The sequence below is a fragment of the Pelodiscus sinensis genome, chromosome 9 (assembly GCF_052426305.1).
Source record: "Pelodiscus sinensis isolate ZL-2025 chromosome 9, ASM5242630v1, whole genome shotgun sequence".
Classification (NCBI taxonomy): Eukaryota; Metazoa; Chordata; order Testudines; family Trionychidae; genus Pelodiscus; species Pelodiscus sinensis.
This window is the reverse complement of record NC_143060.1, coordinates 58,014,712-58,039,287: the sequence shown is the minus strand read 5'-3', so window position 1 is coordinate 58,039,287 and position 24,576 is coordinate 58,014,712. Positions and strand designations below refer to the sequence as shown.

Below are 24,576 nucleotides of genomic sequence, written 5' to 3'. Positions count from 1 at the left end.
ATTTTACTTGACTCCAAGCATATTCCTGGATGTAAAAACATGCTTGGGTATAGGAGCACAATATAGCTCTTCCTCTCTGGTTTCTACTGTTAGCTGGGTGACTATCAGATTGGGCTAAAGCGAAAAAATTACTTTAGTCAGCCATCTGTTTAGCTGCATCTGAGGCAAGCAGAGATAATAGATTTATATTCTGTGTGATTTGCTTGATCTTTTTTTTTTTTGTTTTCAAGAAAGAGTTTAAAAAGTTCCTACAGAAGGCAGAATTACCAAAAGAAATGCATCTATGTAAGATAATATATTGACAAATATAGACAAGTTCTGTTGTCTTTATTCAAAAATAAATATTCTGTTATCTCAGATAACATTATGCTGTTCTGTAAAACCTGCACTATTTATCCAGAGTGACCTGATCCTGTCAACACGTACCCACTAACTGGCTTTACTTACAGAAGTAGTTCCACTGAATTAATGTATAAATTTACACAAACATTTTTGCATGCCTGGGTAGCAACTTACTATCATATGTTAAATATCAGTTTTTGTATTTAAAAAATTAGAGATTAGGCTTTGTCTACATTGCCAAATTTTGCTGACCAAACTTATGTCAATTCCCCAAATTTGACATAATAAAAAATAGATATGATTGGTCATGCTAGCCCTCTGGTGGTAAATCTCATCCCCATTTTGGGCACCATCATCAGCCATGTGAGTAATGCACTGTGAGTGTTTGTGTCCCATAGTGCAGGGTGACACATTCTGTTACTAGGTATTCTGGGAAAGTTGAGCATCTTGCGGTGCATCCTGGGACCGTGCTAACTGTCCCATTATGCATTGTTTTCTGTCCCAGCCTTCTGTTGGCTTCTGACTTTGTTTTGCACCTTTTTTCCCATGGTCAATCTTTTCTGTGCACATCACCATCTGTACTGAGAAGGAATGGATCTTGCCCGTCTCCCCTATGCTCTGTTAAATGTCATGAAGATATTGCGCATGACAGTGCAGTTAATGATTAAGTTATTAACAAAGGAAGACTTGCACCCGCCCAACGTTCTGTGTAATAGGTAAAGTGGCATCTTTACATTGCTTTTGGCATTCACAGATTAGCTGCATAGAGTAGACCATTGCTTTTGGGCTAGGGAAACCAGCACTGAATGGTGGGATTGCATCATCATGCAGATGTGGGATGAAGAGCAGTGGCTGCAGAACTTGGGGATCCAGAAAGTCACCTTCGTGGAACTGTGTGCAAAGCTGGCCCAGACTTGCAGCTCAAGGACACCAGAATGAGAGCTGCTCTCTACGTAGAGAAATGTATGGCGATCGCTGTTTGGAAACTGACAACTAGAGACTACTATCAGTCGGTCACAAATAATGTTAGCATGGAGAAGTGGAACATTCGGGCTGCATTAATGCAAAGAATCAGTGCACACAAAACAGACATCAGACAGTTTCACAAAGAAAAAAAAGTTTCTTGCTATTTCAACAAGCCTGGGCATTGTCTCAACGATGTGACTACCTGCATCCTGCTTGAAAGAGACTTTAACACAAGGCTTCAAAGAGAAGCCTCTGAACTGTCATTCATGCTTAAATTTTACACTTTACGAATGGGCCTTAACAAAGATGCTAATTATCTTACCCATTACAAAGATAGCTTCCCCAATTATCACCTCTAATATCATTATCTCATAGACATTAACCTCCCCCCTCATCCTCCCTCTGTTCTAAAATTTGATTTGTCTATTTTATATGTGTTCACTTTTTGATTGTATCCATTTGGTATATATGGTCAGGGCTCGCCAAGCGGCAGCAAGCCCCACTCGCCAGCTGCGCGAAACTGCACGCTGCGCTGTGCTGCGCATGCACAGACTGCACTGAGCGGCCACGCTGGGCTAAAATCTACTCGCCGTGGTCAAGTAGATTACATTAATTGTCAAGCCCTGTATATGGTCATGCCAATTTTCTTCCACAATTTGATCTGAGGAAGTGGGTCTGGCCCACAAAAGCTTATCACCTAATAAACCATCTTGTTAGTCTTTAAAGTGCTGCATAATCCTGTTTTTTTTAATATTTTACATGAATGAGTTTTCCTAAATGTGGAAGGGCATTAGATGGTGCACACATTCCAATTTTAGCACCAGACCACTTTGCAACAGGGTACATCAACAGGAACGGGTACTACTCCATGGTGTTACAGGTGCTTGCAGAAACTATGAGCATTTCACAGACATCAATGCAGGGTGGTTTGGAAAGATGTGTGATTTGGGCATCTTCAGGAACACTGGCCTGTACAGAACGCTGCAAACAAGGATTTTCTTTCCAGACCACAAGACTATAGTGGGGGATGTGGAAATGTCCATAGTGATCTTTCAGAGTTGCTTCAAATGGTACATTCCATGTATTTTTCATAGGATGCTATGTTGACATTTAGGGCCACATATCCCAGTAAGAAAGTGATAAAATGAAGTAGGGATGTGAATGACTACCTGATAAGCAAATGCTTATCGTATAGTCAACAGGCTAGTCGCTTCCTCCACTCCTTGCTGCTTCTATCAGAAAGAGGCAGTAAGTGTGGGGGAAGAAGAAGGAGTGCTTCAAAACGGCAGCGCCATGTGGAGCCTGTGGCCAGACCCCAGGCTCCATGTGACACTGCCACTTTGAAACACTGTGTGCATCCCGAGGCCAGCTGCGGTATCCCCAGGCTGTATGTGGCGTTTCAAAGTGGCAGTGCCACGTGGAGCCCGGGATCAGATGGAGACTCCCCCGCTGACCTCAGGCTCCATGCAGCGCTGCCACTGTGAAACGCCACATGCAGTCTGACACCGGGCTCCCCATGGCATTTCAAAATGGCAGTGCTGCACAGGACTGCTGACCCTATGCTTCACAAGGCTTTTTCACATTTGAAGTGTAGCAATAGCCCTAGGGCTATTGCTGCACTTCGAAGACGGAGATGCCTAATCAAGTAGTTGATGCATCGACTATTTGATTAGTTAATTACTTGATATTTCACACCTCTGCACCTTTTTTAAAGTCGGTGATCTGATTCCTGTGCCCTACAAGGCAGGGGGTCTGCGTGCACATGCCTGAGACTGAGAGGTCAGCTATTAGAAATGAGTTTGTTTCCAGCTCACTTCTGATGGAGGGTAAAAGAGCTTGGGGTACCACACAGGAAGAAATTCCCAAGTGGATTTTCCAGGGTTCAGAAAGGAGGTTTTGCACTTAGGTGGTAGCAACAATTTCACCCAAGGTCAGGAAATCTGTGACTGGGGTGTTTTTAAGCAGAAGCCTATAGAAGTGAGGTATTTTTAACATCTCTTGTGGGCTCCCACCTTCTGCACTCAAAGTGCCAGAGTGGGGAACCGCCCTGACAGAAGCAGAAATAAAACCTTAAAATTCTCAACTTTTGATTACAATTGGGTGTTTGTGTGTTGGATGGAGAGGGCCATTACATTTGAATATTCCAAAACAGTTATTTTTTTAAATACTGTTTGGTTTTAAAAAAGCCCAACTTGGATCAAATGTTATATGTTGAAACGTAAATTGAGGATTTTTTAAAAATGTGTTGAATTATATGTAGAAGTACAATTATGGGGATTCCTGTTACATCTAGCAGAAATTAAATGTTACACATCAAAACCCAGATCTTGCAAAGACTTTCTCTCACATTCATTTTCTATGTGATTAATCCCATTAAGAAACTGGAACTACTCATATGCATAAATCTCAGGATTCAAACCTTTGGAAGTATAATGAAAGAAATCATGTATTTTATATTATTAGTACATTTACCTGGCATTGCTTGGATCCTTAAGGAGAGATTCAAGAGAGGGGGCGGAGAATATAGTGGATGCATGAGTCAGGGTTGGGGGACCTAGAGGGTCTCTGAACGGGAGGGCAGGGGTCTAAAGCATCCTCCCCCGGATATTTATACCATGGCTGCTTGCTCTTCCCCTTCTTGTCCCTGTCAGGAAGTGAGAGTAAAGAGCACAACTTGCTGTCCCCTGCACTCCCCCGCCACAGCGAGGAATGCAGAAAGCTGCGCAGGTTCCCCTCGCCCCCTGACAAAGGGGAACAGCCAGCAATGTCCCCACATGAATCCTGGTTGGGGGAGGGGCGGAGAGGAGCTTCAGCTCCCCCACCTGGTAGGGTAGGAGGCTTGGGGCTGAACAGTCCTGAATGGGGACTGCATCTCCTTTCACCTGTCTGGTGATTCTGTCTTTTTTCTGTATGATTTTATGAGAAGCAATCCCATTCCAGGCACATGCCGGTCTCCTGGCACAACCAAACCCTTGCCTTGCTTTAAGTTATGATATGAGAGAGCTGCCTACCAAATGTGGTGCTCCTAGCTCTTACCATGTATGAGGAGTTCTTGAACAAACAAACAAACAAACTCTTTAAAATATATAGTAGATTGTATCTAGCCACGGAATCCAAATTTTTGTAAAACATTATTTCTCTCTCTAGCAACTCGTTCTTAACTGGTGGCACATTATGAAATTTATAAAATGCGTACACATCGAGACAATTTCAGATTTCCCTTGCTGTCTAGCACATAAAATATCACAAGGAAAAAGATTATCCAGACATTTCTGTTTGTCAAAAGCATTTTCTTGAGGAGGAATAGCCAAGAGTACAATCTTAGATACTTGGATAGTTTTCTTTCCCAAAAGTTCGTTCACTCTTTGCTTTAAATAGTCCCAATATTATTGTAATTTTACACAATCCCAGAGAGTATCTATTAAGTCAGCATTCTCTGTATTGCATCTCCAACATGACAGCAATTTTACTGCCAAGTTATACACTTCAGAAGATAACAGTTTCTACAGTGACAATTTTTACAGACTTATAATGACAAAAGTATTCTAATAAACTATTTTGGATTATCTTTTTACCCATATAGCAGTAGATTTTTTCCCATGTAATTAAATAGTCTTCCCAAAAAATACATCTTTGATAGGCCCTGAAAGTCTCTTATTGTGTTGGAAACTGGCACTTTGAGAGGTATGGAGGCAGACATGAATTTCAAGTGCTCTTTCCCTCTAAGAAAATGTGCTATGATAACTAGGCTGTCGTGGGTGTTTGCTCATTCTGGTTGTCTCTGTCATACTTTGCATGTCAGTTGGCTTATCTGCTGGAGCTAAATTGCCACATTATCTTATAAATGATGTGTCAGAGTTATGCTTCTGTCCATGCCAACACAGTGTGTTTGCTGTGTATCAAATAAAGAAATTAGTTTGTGGTCTATATATGCCCTTACTGAAAACTGGTTGGCAGTATCAAGTAATAGTTCATTTATTTCAGGTCGGCTTTCAATAACTGTTTTCTTTGGTTCTAAAACTTTGACAATATTCACTTTTTAATCCACTCTTTAAATTATTTCTTACTTAATAAATTGACTTAGATTGTAATTTAACTTCCATCTTCCTAATAAGAACTTAACTTTTAAATGTATTTTTCATTCAAGGTCCCAGCATGAGCTGTATGTATCCTGATAGCACATGCAGCATACATGCATGGCTGTGTTATGCTATGTCATTGGGCATTTGAGTGGGGTATGAACTTGTTACAGCTCAAAGCATCATACTGAAAACAATCCAGCCTCTGGAGTTGACAGCAGGAGCCTGGTGCGCAGAGGTGGCAGGGCTGCCTGGTAGAGCAGCAGAAGGTTAACAGGGCAGTGGGGCCAGCGAGAGGAGGGAGGGCAGCGGTCGAGCCAGGGCTGAAGGGGGGGCTGGCAGCAGGGGTGCTAGAAATAACTTCACCTGGTCCGGCAAAATGCCTTATCTGTGACGGGTCAGGTGCAGAGGGTGCCGGACCAGGGAGGTCCAACCTGTTCTAGTGCACTAATGCAAAGCATAGTTTCACGAAAACCTGAACCTCCAGGTACCATGGAGTTAATGGATCCGAGTGTCTGAGAGTAGTAACACCCCCATTTGGGTATTAAAAAAAAAAAAGGAGAGATGTGCAACAGATTCCCAACTGTTTAACATGGAGCTTGACTGGTAAGATTGTGCTCTACAAAAGGACCTTTCAGAGTAAGATTATAAAATGGGCTTTAGCTTCAAATTACGGGCCTCTGATTGGTGTGAAGTTGCACTCTGCAATCTTAGAAATCTTCAGTTTCAACACAGAAGGGTCTCAGTACTTGGCTAGCTTAGCTTGCGCCTCTGGAATATGTAGCTGAATATTGAGTCTCTGCAGCCTGTCTAACAAAAAGAAAAAATGCCTAAGGAATGCCATCTCCTCTTGATACACACACAATTCCTAATAACATTAATGGAAATAACATGCATACATTGAGCCAAATCCTCTAGTTCTTATATAGGCAAAACTTGCAATCAGTTGATGGGAGTTTCAGTCTGCCTAAAACTCAGAGCTTTCACCAATTCACTACTTTGCACAGCTTCTGACTGATTTATATACCACTTCAGAATTGGGAGGTGTCCAGTGTTACAGATGATATTCCTGTCATGGCTGGCATAAGCAAAAAGTCCATTTCTTTCCAAGTGGTAATCCAGAGTCTGAGATTTTTTGAAAACAGATACATCTGTGCCTGTACAGACATTCTTCCCTCATGTCTTTCAGCATGCACATCTCCGAAAGCCAACAGGAATTCTTCAGAATGCTAGATGAGAAAATTGAAAAGGTAAGAATCCAACTAAATAAATGCTTTTCTGTCATAACTACAGAGTACAATAGATGACAGCCACAGTAATATTCCATTCTTTACCAGTCCCAGACTATACAGATGATATTCCTCATCTACTTGTTGGCATAAACAAGCAGCTACTTGTTGGCATAAACCATAATGGAGGTTAGTTGTCTCGGTACTTTCGTGCACAGCAGAGATGAGAAATGGATAGAGAAAGAGGTTACAGAGTAAAAACAGTATGGGAAGAAAACCTAATTTTGGAAAAGTATCCAAGGCCCTTATGAATAGCAGATTAAATTTAGCCCAAGCATTAAAGGAAGGCTTGGATCAATTAATAAACAGAATAGCAAAGCAGGATTTTGTGCATCCCTCTAATGTTGAAGTTTTGTTTTAACTGTTTGGAGAAAAATTGAAATTTAATCCTATTATCAGAATTATCAGCCATCATTCAGAGATCTTAACAATGCTGATGGTCTCGGTTCATTTATTGATGATTAGTCTTTTCAAATTAATGAACCTCACCCCCCCCAAAAAAAAAACATTAATACACTGCAGGTATAAGCATCTCTGCCATAGACCTGCACTAAATAGAGATAACACTAGAGATTTTTCAGGGCACAGTTGGAGATTTAGGTACATTCATCTTCTTAGCTTGTTTTGCAAATCTCAAAGAATATTTTTATAGCAACTTTCATTTGAGAATCTCAGCACACTTATAGACTTATATTAACAATGCTTCACAGCATCCCTCAAACTTTTTTTTTCAACAGACTACTTGAAAATTGCTGAGAGTCTCGTCTGACCACTTAAAGATCTTTCCAAATGTTGTTTGTACCGTTAGCTAACTATTGTAAAGCGCTTTGAGTAAATGCACTCTATAAAAAAACTTTACCAACAAATGCTTTTTTGTTCTACAAATAAAAGCACACTGCTCATATTGTAATATCAATAGGTGCCTCTCTCCCACCTCAGCACCACAGAGCTGAAGCTGGCAAAGATGTCCATACCTCCCCAAAGACACAGCCCTGGAACTGCAGAAAGTCACTTCTTTCTCTGGCTGCCGCAGCCCTGCATATCCCAAAACCCTCCCCGCCTCTTCTGACCCCTCTGCCCCATCTACCTACCCATTTCTTCCACCTCGCTCCACTACCTCTTCCTGTCAGCCCCTTATTCCTCCCAAGGCTACCCCCTCTCCTTACTTGTGAGGGATCCAGGCACCTAATTAGTGGAACCACACCTGTGAGCCACTAATTAGGTGAGCAATCCTTCATTCTCTCATATGCAGTTGCCCAGGTGCACACTTTAGAGGAAACTTTTCATGGGTCACCTGAATGGAGCTCGTGGACCACTGGTAGTCCGTGGGCCACAGTTTGAAAACCTCTGCTCTAAAGTATTATTACAAATGGGAAACTGAGGCATTAGAATTTAAATGACTTTATCTCAGGTCACCAGTAGATCAGTGACAAGTTCAGCAGCCAAGACACAGGGGTCCTCTCTCCCTTTCCCTTACTATAATCACTAGCTGATATGGTTTCATGAATGCACTTTTTAGGCTTAATCATTTGGGATGAGGTACATCATACAATATGAAACTTTCTACTTTCAGAAGCCAGCTGAAAAAGAATTAAGTATACTTAAAAACTGTGGTGCTGTGTTAGAGAATGGGAGCATATTGAGTTCAGCTTAACAGACACCGACTTTTGGAAAACAGATTCTGTGAGTTGTTATAAGAACTGTATTAGTGGATGGTGAACTTTCGTCATTTGTGCCAGTGATCACAGTACATTTGAAAACTGGTGTCTTTCCTCATTAAACAAATCACACGCAGGTTGAACCTGGTCTGGGACTGTCTGGTCTGGCAGGACCACAGGTGTTGCTAGATCAGAGAGCCCCGGCCCCAGAGATAGGGAGCAGAGCCGGTCTGATCCACAGCAGCCTGCAGGGCCTAAGACTTGGGGGTAGATAGCCCCAGGAGCAGCTGCCGCCCCATGGGGGAAGGCATCAGGAAATCCCATGAGCATCTGCCACCATAGGCCGGGCCGGGCAGGGGAACCCAGGAGCAGCTGCCACCTCACGTGGGGCCAGGCCAGGGAACTGAGGGCAGAGAGCAAAGTCCTGGCCAGGGCAGCAGAGCCAGGCAGGTGAGCCAGAGGTTCTCCTGGGTTCTCCTGGGGCAGTAACCAGAAGAGGAGCTCTGGGAGATCCCAGATGCCTGACCTTCCCTGGTCCGGCAGGTTCCTTTGTTCAAGACCACTTGGATCCTCCAGGTGCCGGACCAGGGAGGTTCAACCTGTACTTGTCTCAGGCAACAAATGTGTTCTCTAGTCACTGGAAAAATCAAGATCTTGGGGGAGCACTGGGACATTGGAACTGAATTAACTTCCATAACATGTGACCCAAGAAAGGGTTGGACACAAAATGTCATTCTCAATAAGGAAAGTTCCTGTCAGAGCTCGCTATAAAAAATAAATTATTGTGTGGCATCCAGATAGAGACATTTGTTGTTTTCCTTTGAGTATGTGTAGTTGGTAGAAAAGACTGAAAAGGAATTGTAGATATGGATATCCGTGTAGTTATGATGAAGAAGAAAACCATACAACTCAGAACACCCCAGGAGTAAGTAAATATAAAATGAAGAAACCTAAGGACCCAATTTGTGTTATACAGCACATTTAGAGCATAACATCAAAAGCCTGAGCCACATGTTGTGGTTGCATTCTGGGTATCATTAAGTGTAATGAGAATTTTTCCAGTCACTTCAGTGGCACCAGAATGTGGTCTTTGATTTAAAATATATATATACCTGTGATTAGAATCTTGTAAAATCTTCAGTATGATTGGAGCTGAAGTAGCATTGAATGATCCATAGCACTGGAAATAGTTTAACTGGCAAAAGATCAATAAGCAGTGCCACAAGAGCTTTTCTACTAGAGCTGCAGCTTATACCAAGAATGAAAAAGGTCCCTCAGCTCATGCAGTTGAAGTTAATTTTAAATATTAATAATAGAATCATGGGGATTCCATGACAATGGCTTTGCCTGCTGTTAGTGTGAAAATCAAGTCTGTGCAACAGTGCCATGGGACTTGTTTGCCCTGTGGTCCTGTTGGTTGGACCACCATAGGACAGGTGCACAAGAAAGTGGCTTCAATTCCTATTTGAGGCAAATACAGTAAAACTCCCAATAGTCCAGCATCCAATAGTCTGGCACTCCTGATAGTCCGGCATCAAAATGGCAAGAGCCTAGTGAGTGAGCTTTGGCAAAAAATGAGTCACAAGGTAACAGCGGCAGCAGCTGAATTGAGCAAAAAGGGTAAAAAAGGCTTAAAAACTAAAATATTACAGTATACTGTATACAGTATGTACAATAAAAAGGGTTAAGAACACTTTATATACAGTATATAATGTATACAGTATTTATATAACCAGTTTATAGTACCTCCTGATAATCCAGCATATTTGATAATCCGGCACCACCTACGTCCCATAGGTTCCGGATTATCAGAAGTCTACTGTATTAGCGATATAAAATAACAATTGAGGAAAAACAGAAAGGGGAGTAGGAAGCGGAAGGGTGTGTCTCTTCCTGCAGGAAAACAAGACCTGAAAGGAGGTTGGGTCAGAAGTACGCCTACTGCCTGCTACCAGCTGCAGTGCCGATCTCATGAAATGTTTATGCTGGCATGGAACTACTGTGAACATAAGTCACAGCTTTAAATTATGACACGCATATTCAAGGAGTTCAAAAATAAAGGGAAGAAGTGAAAGGGAATGAGAGGCAGATAGTTAGCAATAGAATAATCCAGTGACTTGTTAAAAGTGCTCACCAAAGCATGCCTGAGATCACATAAAAACTTCCCAGTGGAGAGAGAAGAATTTATAACAGCATCAATTAAGCCTGAGGAAAGAGCCCCTTGAGTAAATTAGAGGGAATAGTGTCAGAGGGACAAGTAATTAGCTTGACCTTAGAAATCAAGGCACAAATATTATCTTCAGAAACCATAGATAGGGAAATCAACAAAAGAGAACAGAATAAATTGGAGAAGAGCAATACTCAGTCATCATAGACAGATGATGTTTTTCCAAAGCTGACTAATTTTGACAGAGAGAGAATGCTGCAGAATCAACTAGAGCAATTTGAAACATGGTTCCTGAAGAGAAGGTGGGGGGCAATTTAAATAATCTCAAAATTGACACACAAATTGGCATTGATTGCAACATTGTGTTATTCCTGAGGATGTTAAATGGCACCCACTGTAAAACCTCCAAGAAAAATAGAGGGAAAATTTTGTACAAGGTGGAGACTCCTTATATAAACACCCACCTTTGATGCAGAAGACAAAGATCAGCATCCAGTGTTGCTCAGAATAATGAAGCAGGAACCTCAGCTAATGCTGTTCTAAGATGATCCAGAGTTGTAAAAACACAGGATGGAGCAATCCGAGGAGCAATATTATATCTGAATTAACAAATAATTGCTATGCAGCACAACATGGCAATCAGGATCACTGAGAGAGGATAATGAATAGAAAGATTTTTTTATCTCCTGCTTAAATGTATTCCAATCTGTGCCCTCACACCCTGAAATCTAGCAAATAACTGAACAGGAAAAAGAGGGACAAAATTTACTTGGACCCTGATCCTGCAAAGATTTTAGGGCATATTTTTACTTTATTGAGTAATCCGTATAGCTCTAGTGGGATTAGTCATGGTCCTGCTGCTATAAGTAATTGGGGGCAGTGACTGTCTTTTCATTGTGGGTGTGCATGTGCTTCTAGTACAGTGGGGCCCTGATCCCTGACCCCTTAATGGGGTTCATAGGTGCTACCATAATGCAACTATTATATAATGATAATTAAAAAAAAAAGCAATGTGGAGAGTGGAATAAATGCAAAATTGCCCTAGTAGTGTTTGGTGGCAAAAAAAATTTTCCTGACGAATGGCCATCAAAATAAACAGATTCTAATAAATGATTGCTATATCCTAGCATCCCAAGTATGAAGCATAATACTAAAATGAGAAACCAAATTATCTCCAGTATAGTCAATAATTTTATTTATAAATTATTATTGCTTCTGTCTCAGTCTGTAAACACATTTAACATCCTCATAGAGCTGTGAAATATAATTATATACTTAACGTCTGATCCATGCCGACAATTTTTTCAGCAATTGCAGTTTCATCAATATAAAACCCTTGTGCAGAATTCACTTCCTATACCAATGTGACATACTCACACTACCCAATTATGTCATTGTAGCCATTCTCGTTCAGAAAACTTAGCATGTAAACAAGTTCTAAAGTTGATGTTTTCATTGAAGATTTAACATTCCACAGAGAAGCAGTAGAGGATTTTAAAGTTCCATACCATTTTTAAAACGTTTGTTCCCTCATTTTGGTGTATAACTGATTAGATGATGATGAATTTTCTGTTACCACTTGACTTTGACAAACGCTGACTCCAAAAAGATTTAAGATCCTATTCTTGTCTCTTATTATCTTCTGAACACACATTTATTTATGCATGTGTATCTTTTGTTTCCTTTCTACTAAACAAATATTGTATAATTTACTTTGCGGCTCTTGAGAAATACCAGCTTGACAACCATAGGTGTTGAAGAACTCTCTCCATGAAAGAATCTTATAGGGCAGACTTCTGCAGAGTACTGTAGCAATATCCTTCACCCCAATCTACAGGGATCTAAGAAGTCTGTCTTTCGCTTTTCTGCTGAAGACTGCCCACAATAAAACTGTTCACAGCAGTGTTTTTTTGATGTTTATACCTGTGCTTTGGAATTTACATTAAGACAATCTACTTCTATTGGCATAGGTCACCAAACAGTCAACCTATGGTAATGACTGAATAGCCCTCATTAGTAAAACTGGGCACGAGACCCAATTGGCAGACACAAAGCAGCCTCTTGTATTGTGTATAAAATGTGCCATTAGAAATAAGACATTAGTTAACTGAAAGATACGCAAATGCAGGATTTTTAGACTAAAACTTATTATTAAAGTGAATTGCTCTTAATGCATCCATTGATTTACCTTTCAGAATAAGAAATGAAAAAATTAACTCAATGTACAGTAGTTTTGTGCCTTCTCTTAGCATTTTCTTCCCACTCTTTCTATGACGATTGTAAACAAAAACAGACTGATGAAAAGAGTTCCCACCATAAGAACCACTTTAATGTTTCCAAGCTTTGGACTCTATTCTGAAAGAGGCCACTGTATGTGTAGAGCCAGCCCTTTTAGTGATAGCAGAAGAAAGGACTGTTTGGTGCAATTCATTTCACCCCATCAGGCCACCAATCCTCTTCCTCCTCCCCCCTTTATTTCCTTTGGATTCCAGCTAGACTGGATCTGGTGCCAAACTTTGGAGTGATAGCGGAAGCCGTGTCTCCTTACATACTTTTTTTTCTGTGCATGTCAGTTGCACAAAAAAAGCTGTTTAGCTAGGAAGGCTTCAGCATTCCTGCCATGTGGGTTTGTTTCAGTCTGTCGTGTAGAATAAAAGAATGAAGCTCTTTGTGTGTAAAGAATATCATAAAACATACAGAATACTTGCTTCTTCTAGATGCAACAAAAAGTGAGGTGGGGAAACCAGCTGCTAACTTCGTACTATTCCCTGTGTGCAAGCCAATGAAGGAGTAGCATGCCATCTTTTTTTCCCTTGCGTTCACAGACTTGTATTAAAGTATAAATGTACGCTGAAAAGTGGTGTATGCTAGACATTACCTGTACCGTTTTTTCCTCCTCTTATATTTTTATTTGACCTTGATTAACTTTTAGTGGGAGCCTTTTAAAACATGTGCTTATTATATGGATCTGACTATCATGTTCATAAGAATGTTTCCCCTTTTGATCCACGCAGTTAGCCAGTAATTCAAGGTCTTGTGGGTTATTCCCTTTAGAAAGAGAGACTGATGTCATCCTGCTTATTTACAAAGAATATACATAAAGTTCTGTTTTCATGAGTACTGTAAACATTAAACAGAAGGAGATATTGTATAAGGAAACTGTTCTAAGCCTTTTTTTTCCAGCCAACACTCAGATCAGAAAACTCTCTCTCTGGCTATTTCTACAAGAAAATGAGGGTGTGATTGTAGTGTGAGTAGGTGTACCTATGCTATTTGTAATCTAGCTAGCTTGGGTACCAGTATTAGTGAAGACATGGTAGTGCAGGCTAGCCTACTATTGAGTACAAGTCTGCTAGCAACCTTAGGAATATTGTTTCAAGCATGCCTGCATTATAATCACACTTTCCTCTGCTATGTAGATATACCCTTAGCTTTCTCCCAGGGTCACACTGCAGGTGCTTCTCTGGCTGCTATTGAGGTAAAATATTGGCACAGACAAGGCAATTTTTAGTCTAGCTTTGGGTTAACAATTAGACTTTTACTCAACCTGCTAACTTGTTTGAAAATTACAAACTCTTTTAAGGATTGTTGCTGCCTACACAAGCTAATTCTACAACAGACTTGAACAGTTATAACGATAACCGGGGCAGAGCATTTCCCATGGAATAAATGACCAGCAAGTGCTTGCACTTTGAGTTATCAAGTCCCCCGGCCTCTAATCACCAGGAAATATCTTGGGCCTGAATCATTATTCTTTAAGAGTGATTTTCACAGCTACACAGTATGTTGGCATATGTTGTCAGGATCTCTGAAATAGAGGAAATCAGGTGATTTGGGCCTTTTTGCAAAATGTTGCCCTCTCCTCATCTCCCCCCAAAAATCATGTATTAAAACCAAATGAATGTTTTAACTTTGCTGATAGCCACGGTGCAAAGGTGGGACTAAATATATGCTTTTTGAGTGCTAAATCTTTTTAAATCTATTAACAAAACTGTCAAATATCCATCTTCAGCCACTAACAATAAGACACTGCTGGCCCTAGGAGTTAGACTGGGAGGACTAGTGCAAAGAAATGACAAACCAAAGTGAACATCACTGTCCCTTGGCAGCAAAGTGGGTTTGAGCAACAAACCCAGAGCCACGTCATAGCCTCTGTGTATATCCAAGCAATGTTTTTTTAGCTGCAGAAAATGAAACAAGATGGTTTTGAGGACCCCCCTTCATTATTGCCCAGATACACCTTTATTCTCTATTTTGCAACTGCTAAACAATTTACTCCTAAAAATTCTCTTCCTGAGCATAAAAATCTGGCAAGACTCTGGCCTAATTTCTGTTCTAGGGTATGTGGGCATAACTCTAGTCAAGCTATCTAGCTTTTATTCCAGCAGGGGCCCTCCCTACTCCAGACTTCTCCAGAGACATGAACTTTTTCTGTGTTTTTTCTCCTTTTCCTTGACCATAGTGACTAGTTCTATTCATCCATGCAGGGCCTGGGACAGTCTGGCCCTTGTTGCAGGGTGTGTTCTTAGCATTAGAAATAGAAAGGTTTTGTAATATTTATAAATCTTTCAGTATTTATAAGGAAAGATAGAATGGCAGTCTCTGCTATGCAGTGCACTTTGGCCATTTGGGAAGTGTGTTGCTCAGAAGGTCTTTAGTTACATTGATGAGTTGAGTAATAATACCTAAGAGGAATCCTCTCAAGTATCCATGCTCTTGCAAACATCAGTAAGTGGGGGAACTGTACTTCTGGAAATCTCACACTTCAGCTGAGACCTAAAACATAACTCATCTAGTCAATAAAGATTCCCTGAAACTTTTCACAAGCTTTTCACAGGCTGTAGGATGTTAACCCCATTGTCCTGGTTTAATTTAAATATGGATGAAATCCCTTGCTGTTTTTAATGGATAAAGTATTTCGCTTCACTTTGCTGCTCCCAAAATGGTTCTTATTTTGCTTACACTATTAATAGGGGGCTGTGCCCCCTGCTTGTTATGCTCACCAGCCCCCCTCTCTCTGAGGGTAGGTGTCTGGCCGGGGTGAGGGTGCAGGAGTAGGCTGGGGGCAGCGTGCCTGGCCAAGGGGAGGGAACAGGAGTGGGCTGGGGGTGTGGATCTTAGTGAAAGGAGTGGGTGAGGGGACTGAGGGTGCAGGGAAGGGGAGGACTTGTGGCTCCCTGGAGCACTGAGGAAGGAGGAGACTGTGTGGCTCCCAGTACCCCCCCCCCCCCCAGGAGGGGAAAAGGAGAGGCTGTCAGCTCCCGCCTCCCAAGAGCACCAGGCAGGGGGAGGCCCCATGACTTCCACCTCCCCTGGAACGGGAGAGGGGGAAGCCTCGTGGTTCCTGCCTTCCCGGAGCACCGGGAAGAGGGGGGGGCCACATGGCTCCCACCCCATCAGAGTACTGGTGAGAGGGAAGAGGCTGGCGACTGAGGGCAGAGGGGCGGCAGGACGTGGAGTGACGTGATAACATCACTCTTTCATCGTGCTGGAAAAAATTTTAATAGCGAGAGATAATAGCTGCTACCTTGCACTCCCCAGATTGCTGCTTTCTAGTGGTATAGCTACATTTCTGCATCTCTTTAGACATATTACAAATTATCTTGTAAATCAGTGTGTAGGGAACCAGTGGGATTTGAAAGTGAGAGGTGTATACTTCCTTGTAACCCTCAATCACTTTACCCAGTGTTTCCAATTACTTCTTTACTTTTCATTCTCTCTCTTGAATTGTTCATTTGTGTGTGTTTCTTTTTAAAGGGCCGTGATTACTGTTCAGAAGAGGAGGATATCACATAGTGCCAATTCTGCCCATCAAAACAGGAATACTACTGTGTAAATACATTACGACCCAGTCAGACTCTTTGGACGTCCTCTAGAGTGAGCAGCATTATGTAAGAAAAGAAGATCATTTCCACATTGTGTTCCATTCAGTTACAGCGTTTCTTAAAAAAAAAAACAGACAAGGAATATTGCTATGAGCTCGTATGGAACTATCTTTGTTGCTGCTAGTTAAAACTTGTTGCAACTTTTCAAATTTCTGTGTCCAGATATGCAGGAAATCCTTAAACTTAATCTGAAAGACACTGTTGATTTTACTAAGGCTGCTTGGCCTATTTTCTATTGGATGAGGTAGTGTTATACAAATCTTCCATAACTGAACATTGAAGCTTCTACAAAATCCTCAAGCTGTTTGTCAATCCACGGATGGTCTGGGATGCTTAGTATTACTGATGATTTCAGCCTTTGGAGATGGGATATGTTTTGCCATGACAGGCCTTGTTTCACTACTGGGAAGAAGTTGAGGAATTATTGTCCATTAAAAGCATGTTATTACACAAATACTGGAAGTGATGCAGAAGCAGAAATTTGTATTTTAAATGGAAAACAGTTTCATTGAATAGATATCTTAATCACGGACTAAGCTTACAGTATTGGCTTTTCTGAACGCAAATGGAAGTGTGATCACAATCATTTGAATCCCTTTTTTCTAAGAAAATAAACATTTACTGTTTTTATGTATTCTTGTTTTTTACCATTCATACAGTACAAAATTTTATGAGTCTGGGGGACTGGAAAGGTAAAAGCTGCCCTTTATGGTTACAACTGCAAGATGCTAACACTTTAAAGTACCTATGTGCCAATTTGGAATGTCTGTTGTTTGTTCTGTAGAGTTTATTTTTCTGTATTATGCAAAATAGGATATTATCTTCTTGCAGGCAGATGTCATATTTTTAACAAATATTGTCATGAGTAAAAATATTACTAAAGGGGGGAGGGGAAATCACCTTTTGTATTTATTCTTTTAAAGTATATAAGTAACTGTGCCTGTCTATCTTTATATGACAATGTCTTACCCCAAAAGATGACCTCACCAGGAAGAGATTCTGTTTTTGTTAGTGTGTTACCAGGACACACAAAGTTTCTGAATCAAGTTTGTTTCAGTGCTGTTTTGTTGGATTATGTATGTGGAACATACTGTGGATTTTGAGATCTATTCAAGCCAAGATTTTCGAATGTTCACTGATTTTAGGTGCTTCCATTTTTGGGTGCCCAATTTGAGGCATCTTAAAGGGCCGTTATTTTCAGCTAGTCACATTTGAAAATCGTGTCTAAAGTTATGAATCCTGAATATTGGAAATAGTGGAGGCCCAGTGATTAGCAATAGACTGCAGTGACGCTAAGGGGGATAGAATTAACCATCAGTATGAAAAGGCTTTGTAACGTTTTGAAGTTATGTCGTAGTGGAGCAATTGATGCTATACTGTTACTTAATGGGTGTATAAAGCAACTCTCAAACTTTTTCCTACACTCTCATTCCTCCCTTCCCCTACTTACTCATTTTTCCCTCCAGACTTTTTTCCTTTTTCTGGTCAGAGGGCAGACATAAAGAGCAGTGAGGTAGAATCATCCATTTTACCGCATGTGCTCTCTTGAATAGTCAATACTTGTTACATTTCATCTTCATGCAGGACTGGTTCTAGATGTCTATAGCAAAAAATGTCAGGAGCCGTTAGCAAGACTGCTGTATCAATCTGACCTCTTTTTCTTTTTAATAGAATCCTAAATCCTATTGTCAGCTGAGGTCACCTCAGCCTTCCATTACCCTTACTGAGAGTTGAATGCTCAGTACATGACATGGATAAGGTACAAAATTACCAATAAGCAGCTAATTTTTTCAGGGTAAGATTCCAGGAGCAACTGCCCTACTAGAAATGGATTCTACCAGATTGCACGGATTTTTATCCTGCTTGTGGGTGAGTGTTCCACTTTCCCAGATCGTCATTCAGTTTTATCAACTGATTTTAACTATTTATTTATTTTGTGGTATAGCATAGCCCAAGCTCACTAGAAGCTACATTTTCTTACCTGTCCTCCAGATGTCACCTCATTTTTAGCAGGATTGTCCTGGTTTCTCCTGAAGTTGAAGCATGATAGAAACTGATTTGTGTTCTCCTACACTGTGCCTCTGTTGTACTGAACTTGTTCCATGAGTAGTGTTATCACTCAGTAAGGTAACCATCCCCAGCAGGAGCATCAGGAACATTAACTTTTAATTCCTCAAACAACTTGGAGCCTGATTTTGCAAGTCCTACTCAGAGGAGCAATTCTTACAAGATTAAACCTCAGTGGCTTCAAGAGAACTATGAAGGGTTACAGGATTGAGACCTTTCTTTTCAAATATAGTTAATAGTTTCCATGTGATAAATGTTTCTTGCCATGCAAGCTCTGTGTTGGAAAACACATGTACAACAGCCCTTAAATATGTCAATCTCCTTCAGTATGGAGTTACTTTCAGCGTGCTAATATTAAATGTAAATAAAAATCTACAGCTGTTTATAATACTAAAACAAAGTTGGTTGCTATTGTATACTGTTGTAAGTCTTATGAAGGAAGAAAAAACATACCTGATACTTCTCTTGTGTCTAATGTGACTGTACTATTAAGCAGCTAGTGTTTTAAGCCTTTGTGTAAATTATAACCTCACTTGTGTATTACTGCCTTCAAGTGACAATAGGAACAAATGCCTAGGTGGGCGGTTGTACTGGTGATGGCAGCAGTGAGGGGAAGGAAGTGTTGGGAGGAGAATTTGGAGGGAAATTAATAGCTGCCAGTTGCTCTTTGTGGAATTCAAAGCTGCAGCAGACTGCCAATGGGTGTGGAGGCATTGTCAACAAGATTCATAGTTACTTTACCAATTTTATTGTACGGTAAGTGTGAACAGAATTGAGAATTTTATTATTCATGTTGTTGAAATCCAGTCAGCAAATTCTGGACCATCACAGTGTTTGTTATCATTGACATCCACCAGGCAAAAAATAATCTTGCATCAATAGTTTTCTGTGCTCTGACTTTGGCTATTGCCAGGTCATTTAACAAACTATTTTATTTTATTGGGGGAGGCATGAAAAAGCAGAGTCCTGTGGTCGTGATATAGGAAAGAAACTTTTTGTTTTCTGAAACAGAACATAAAACACAGCAAAAGTCTCTCTTTTTAAATCTCCAGTGTCAGAGTTCTATGAAATAAGACTGCTTCTGAACATTTAAGGCTCTGTTTTGACATCCTTCTTTCTATACCTGGACCACTGAAAGCTGTCTGCTTTGTTTGGCAAACCAAGAGGACTCCATTGGAATGTTTCTTGAAGATTTAATCAGTAAAGTACCACGAGAACTTCAGCAGAAGAAGCGGAAAGAGTGCATACAGCTAGGTGTGAGAAATATGCTGAAGAGTGGGCAATGAACAACCAAACCTCCTTTAAGTTGATAATGCCTAAGCTAAGAGTGATAACTGAACTAAGTTCCTGTTCCGTTTTTCCCTTGCTGAATAGTATTTAATCTATGCATTGCTTATTGTGAGAGTGTGCAGATATCAAAAGCAGAAATGTTAAAGCTTTTTAGATAAATTATATTTTTATTCGGGTCTATTTTATTTCCTTTGCAAAAATCTAACACATTTTTCTAGAAATCTAAAAATTAGAGTGCTAGTCCTTCTCTGCTAACAGTCTTTAATAATATAAGCAGATTATTATAGATTTAAAATGGATCTTTTCTCAAGTTGTACATCACAGTGGTCTTTTATACTGATCAAATACACTCAAGGGGAGGGGGAATTTAACTGTATACATGTTATGTGATGCTGATCAGTTTTAATGGGTTTTTCAAGGAGTGTTATGCAAGAAGCACCAAGAAAGTGATTCTAGGCCAAAGTGTACTGTCAACAAGATGGCTTTACCCCAGAAGCTTAATGTGAAATTTTGGTTCTCTGTATGTAGCCTGAGTTAAAGGGTTTTGTGTTGGAATCTATCCCATTTGCATTTTATTTTCCACCCACAGAGCCCTAGTAAATGCTCACATAAATTGTCTTCATTGATCTCCATTAAGGACCACAACCTGGCCATAACCCCACAGGCATCCTGCAGGTTTGTGCGATGTGTGGGATGGGGCAGAAATGCCATAACCTATTAATAGAAAACACTGTCACTGTGCTCAGACGCAGTGTTTTGGCTGTCACGCTAAAATCCATTCACATTTTTACTGAGGGAATTTATTTCTATACTCTGAATCATTAGGTAAATCAAATGTCAAACTTCTGAAGAGCATTAAGAGACACTGAAGAGACAACCTGGCACCACTAGAGTGTGTTCACCTAATCCTTGGCAGAACTGTATTGAGTTCTCCGTGCTGTAGTGTTAGCACGAAGGCAGAGGGTCAGTAGTGGATACTGCCGAGAACAGGAGGGAATGATGGGACTGGTTTGTCTATTTTAAATCACCCTGTATGTCTGAGTAAAGTAATGGTGAAATTCTCACTACAGCCAAAGAGTTTGGCAAAGGCACAGCTCAACCTTCAAAGGGGGCCTAGAAAGGTGGGGATTTTTGATACCATGTCCTGAGAAGTGTAAGGATTACATGTCTTTGGAGGCAAGAGGTCTCCAGCTGTTTGCAATCAGTGAATGAATGAGGCAGCCTGCAGCTGGAGATGGTTTCTCATCAATCAGATAATCCTCTCCAAGAGAGGTTTGGGGAAGCAGCACTTTCCTACTGAGAGTGTCTCGTTGTTGGTATGGAGATGATTGTTTTATCCTCAGAACTCTTTTATAGTGCTGATTAAAGGGTTTGATTTTTATTTAGCTGTTGAAGTTCTCTCTCATTAAACCATAACCCATTTTTTTCCAGGGATTCAGTTCTCCTTAAGGCTTACTTAACATGGCAACAGTCCCCACCTTTGCTCTCATGCAGAATTTTGAGAAATAGGATTTTACTTGCATCTCCAAAAGAGAAGCATCTCTTCAGCCTGTACAAGATGGAGCTATTGAAACTGAAGAAATAAATTTCCAGGGGCTGCACCAAGAAGCTGCAAGTCAGGATTTTATGTAGGTATTTGTTGAAATGAAAGATTTTCTTCCAGCAGTATCCTCCTGGAAAGCATTTCATATCTTGATTTAACAAACACCCTTGTGAAGTTAACACTAATATTCTGTGTGTATAAATTAATCTCTGAAATGAGGGTATTTCTGAATTTTAAATTAAAAATACATGGCTGGCTAGAGAGTATCACTCTTGTAAAACCTTAATCTTGCATATTGTCTGGAATTGGTCACTGAAAGGGAATCCTGGATTAGCTCTGTTTTATGGATCTCTGACCTTGGGTTGCCAGTTTTAACTGGATATATTCTTGGGTATTTCATCACATGACATGTTCTTCAATTAAAGGTTAATCTTTAATTCTTGGATATTTTAGAATAATCCTGGAGGGTTAGCAACCTTATCTGACATAGTATTTTAACACCTTTGCCACTTCTTCACATCTTGAATACTGTGTACAGATGTGGTCTCCTCACCTCAAAAAAGATATTTTGGCCTTGGAAAGGGTTCAGAAAAGGGCAACTAAAATGATTAGGGGTTTGGAACGGGTCCCATATGAAGAGAGGTTAAAGTGACTGGCACTTTTCAGTTTAGAAAAAAGGAGACCAAGGAGGAATATTATAGAGGTATATAAAATTATGAGTGGTGTGGAGAGGGCGGATAAAGAAAAGTTATTTATTAGTTCCCATAATAGAAAAACTAGAGGATACCAAATGAAATTAATGGGTAGCAGGTTTAGAACTAATAAAAGAAAGTTCTTCTTCACACAGCGTGTAGTCAACCTGTGGAACTCCTTGCCAGAGGAGGCTATGAAGCCAATGAGTTCTAAGGGGCATTGTGGGATCAGCTTTTTCACTCTCTGAATATCAGGAATGCCACATATTGACTTTAACTACCCCTTCACCCAATTAAAAGCGCTAACAAGATGGTTTCTATAGTTACTCTCTTAGCAGGATTATGGCCTTGTGGAAAGGTGGGGAAGCTTCATTGCTTTCTTACATGTGGGTAATACCTAATGTGTGCCCTACACTTTTGATGGGGATGGCCTGAGGCATCTTTCAGTCTCTAACTTGCGTGGTCTTGTCAGAGTACTACAGATGGCATTCTGGGGTCACAATATCTGTGCAGTGTTCTTTTGGCTACAGATCCAGGCTTACAAGTGCAACAGAATTCCAGTGACCTGTGTCATGTTATATAGCATGTGAATTAGTGGGAAATAGGAAGAAGAAAACTAACTTCTTAACAGGATACAAAGAATAGAGCAGTCTTTAAAAAATAATAGTATCTCTCTTGTTACTTGATTCTAAAGCCTCTAGATTTTGAACATTGAGAAAATAACATTAGAAAAAGATTTTCTGGTTGCTCTTTGTTCCTGGGATGCGCTCCCTAATGAGCGCACAGTGTCATGGCACTGCCTTCTCTCAGCTTATAATGTAGCTGAGGCACTCTAAATCCCTGTGGCAAGAAGTGTTGCATTTGTTCCCACATGCAAAATCATTATGTATTAATACCTCTCATATCGTACTCTTGATTATGCTTTTCACCTGTACATCTCGAAGCTTTTTACAAGGTCATTACACTTGTCTGATAGAAGGGGAACTGAGATACTAGGAGGTGAAGTAACTTATCTTAGGTCGCCTAGCAGTCCAGTGGCAGAGTCGAGAGTAGAACATAGCTCCCTTGAGTCCCAATCCAGTGCTAAAGCTTTTAAACAGAATCTTATGAGAAACCCTGGTGAGCCCATAACTTGAAACGAATGGCATGAGGGTATTCTGTATGGTTTTGACATCATCAGTTCTTTGCAGTGCTGACTACAACAATTCAAAACCTGCAGTGAAGAGGTCACAGCTGGCAAAACCAACAACCCCAGGTGTACGTTTTAGTCCTAGTACTCGAATGAGATAACATGATCTTGGTAAATAATTGACCATTCATTATCAGTGGGAAATAGGTCAATGGAGGGATGATAGGAGTTACTATAGAGAACTTTCTGGGTGTCTGGCTGGTGAGTCTTGCCCACATGCTTAGGGTTTAGCTGATCGCCATATTTGGGGTTGGGAAGGAATTTTCCTCCAGGGTAGATTGGCAGAGGCCCTGGAGATTTTTCGCCTTCCTCTGTAGCATGGGGTACGGATCACAGCTGGAGGATTCTCTGCATCTTGGGGTCTTCAAAGTATTTGAAGGCTTCAATATCTGAGATATAGGTGAAAGGATTATTCTAGGAGGGGTGGGTGAGATTCTGCGGCCTGCACTGTGCAGGGGGTCAGACTAGATGATCGTAGTGGTCCCTTCTGACCTTGAAGTCTATGAGTCTAAGTCAGGCAAGCCTCTCGTGACGAACTTTTAATATGCATAGTGCTGCTTTTCCACAAAGACTTACAGAAGGGAAACAGATCCTAGGAGGTGAAGTGACTTATCTTAGGTCGCCTTCTTCAGTAGTAACTGTTCTAGCTCAAGGAAAGCCTGTTTTCATGTTACTCTGTGATACTGACACTCGTATGATGCTGAACATGTCAATAGCCTAACCTTTGATGTGGGAGTCACAGGACCAAATTCTGCTTTCACATTTGAGTCAAATCTCAACCCCATTGATTCCAGAGAAATTACTTGGCTTTTACATGCGCTCTTACTTCATATGACTAAGAACAAAATTTGACTCAAGCTCTGTCTCAAGTCATGAAAATTTACTTGGTTTAGAAAATAGTTTTGATTGGTGATTTTCTCTGTCTCCTCAAAGGACAGGACAGCTGGGATCATTCAAATAGGGATGTAAAATCCCTTTTAATTAGTTAACTTGTTAAACATTAAGTTTAACTGGTTAACCGATTAAATAGAGGCGAGCAGGGAGGCGGAAGCAGCCCCCTCACCCACTGTGGACAGGGGCTGCTCTGGCCAGGCTTAAGCCCTCTGCCTGTGGCACACCCAGGCCGGGCCCATCTCAGATAGGGGCTGCTTGGGCGGGGTTGCTTGGGCAGGTCTGGAGCATCCCTGCCCACAGCACAGCCAAGATGGGCCCACTGCGGACGGGGCCTACTCTGGTCAGCCCCCTGCCCATGGCGGGTGGGGGCTGCTCCAGCCCCCTCTGGTTAACCATAACCAGTAAGCCTCACCTAGTTACTCATTAACATCCCTACATTCAACTCATTCAAACAGTGGGCACATTGACGAGGGCTTTGTTTACACTTCTGCATTTAAAGCAGTGCTTTAATACAG

The 24,576-nt window shown here is 40.9% G+C and overlaps 1 protein-coding gene across 2 annotated transcripts in view; it reads left to right on the top strand.

Annotated features, from left to right (window-relative positions):
- Window positions 1-17,020, top strand: part of C9H1orf21 (chromosome 9 C1orf21 homolog) — a 191,085-nt gene extending 174,065 nt beyond the window's left edge. For both annotated transcript variants that reach the window (XM_075936770.2, XM_075936771.2), the window contains 2 exons: window positions 6,577-6,637; window positions 16,259-17,020. In XM_075936770.2, the coding sequence (XP_075792885.1) occupies window positions 6,577-6,637; window positions 16,259-16,297 (100 nt within the window). In that variant the 3' untranslated portion in view covers window positions 16,298-17,020. The remainder of the gene's footprint in view (window positions 1-6,576; window positions 6,638-16,258) is intronic.
- Window positions 17,021-24,576: the final 7,556 nt, after the last annotated feature.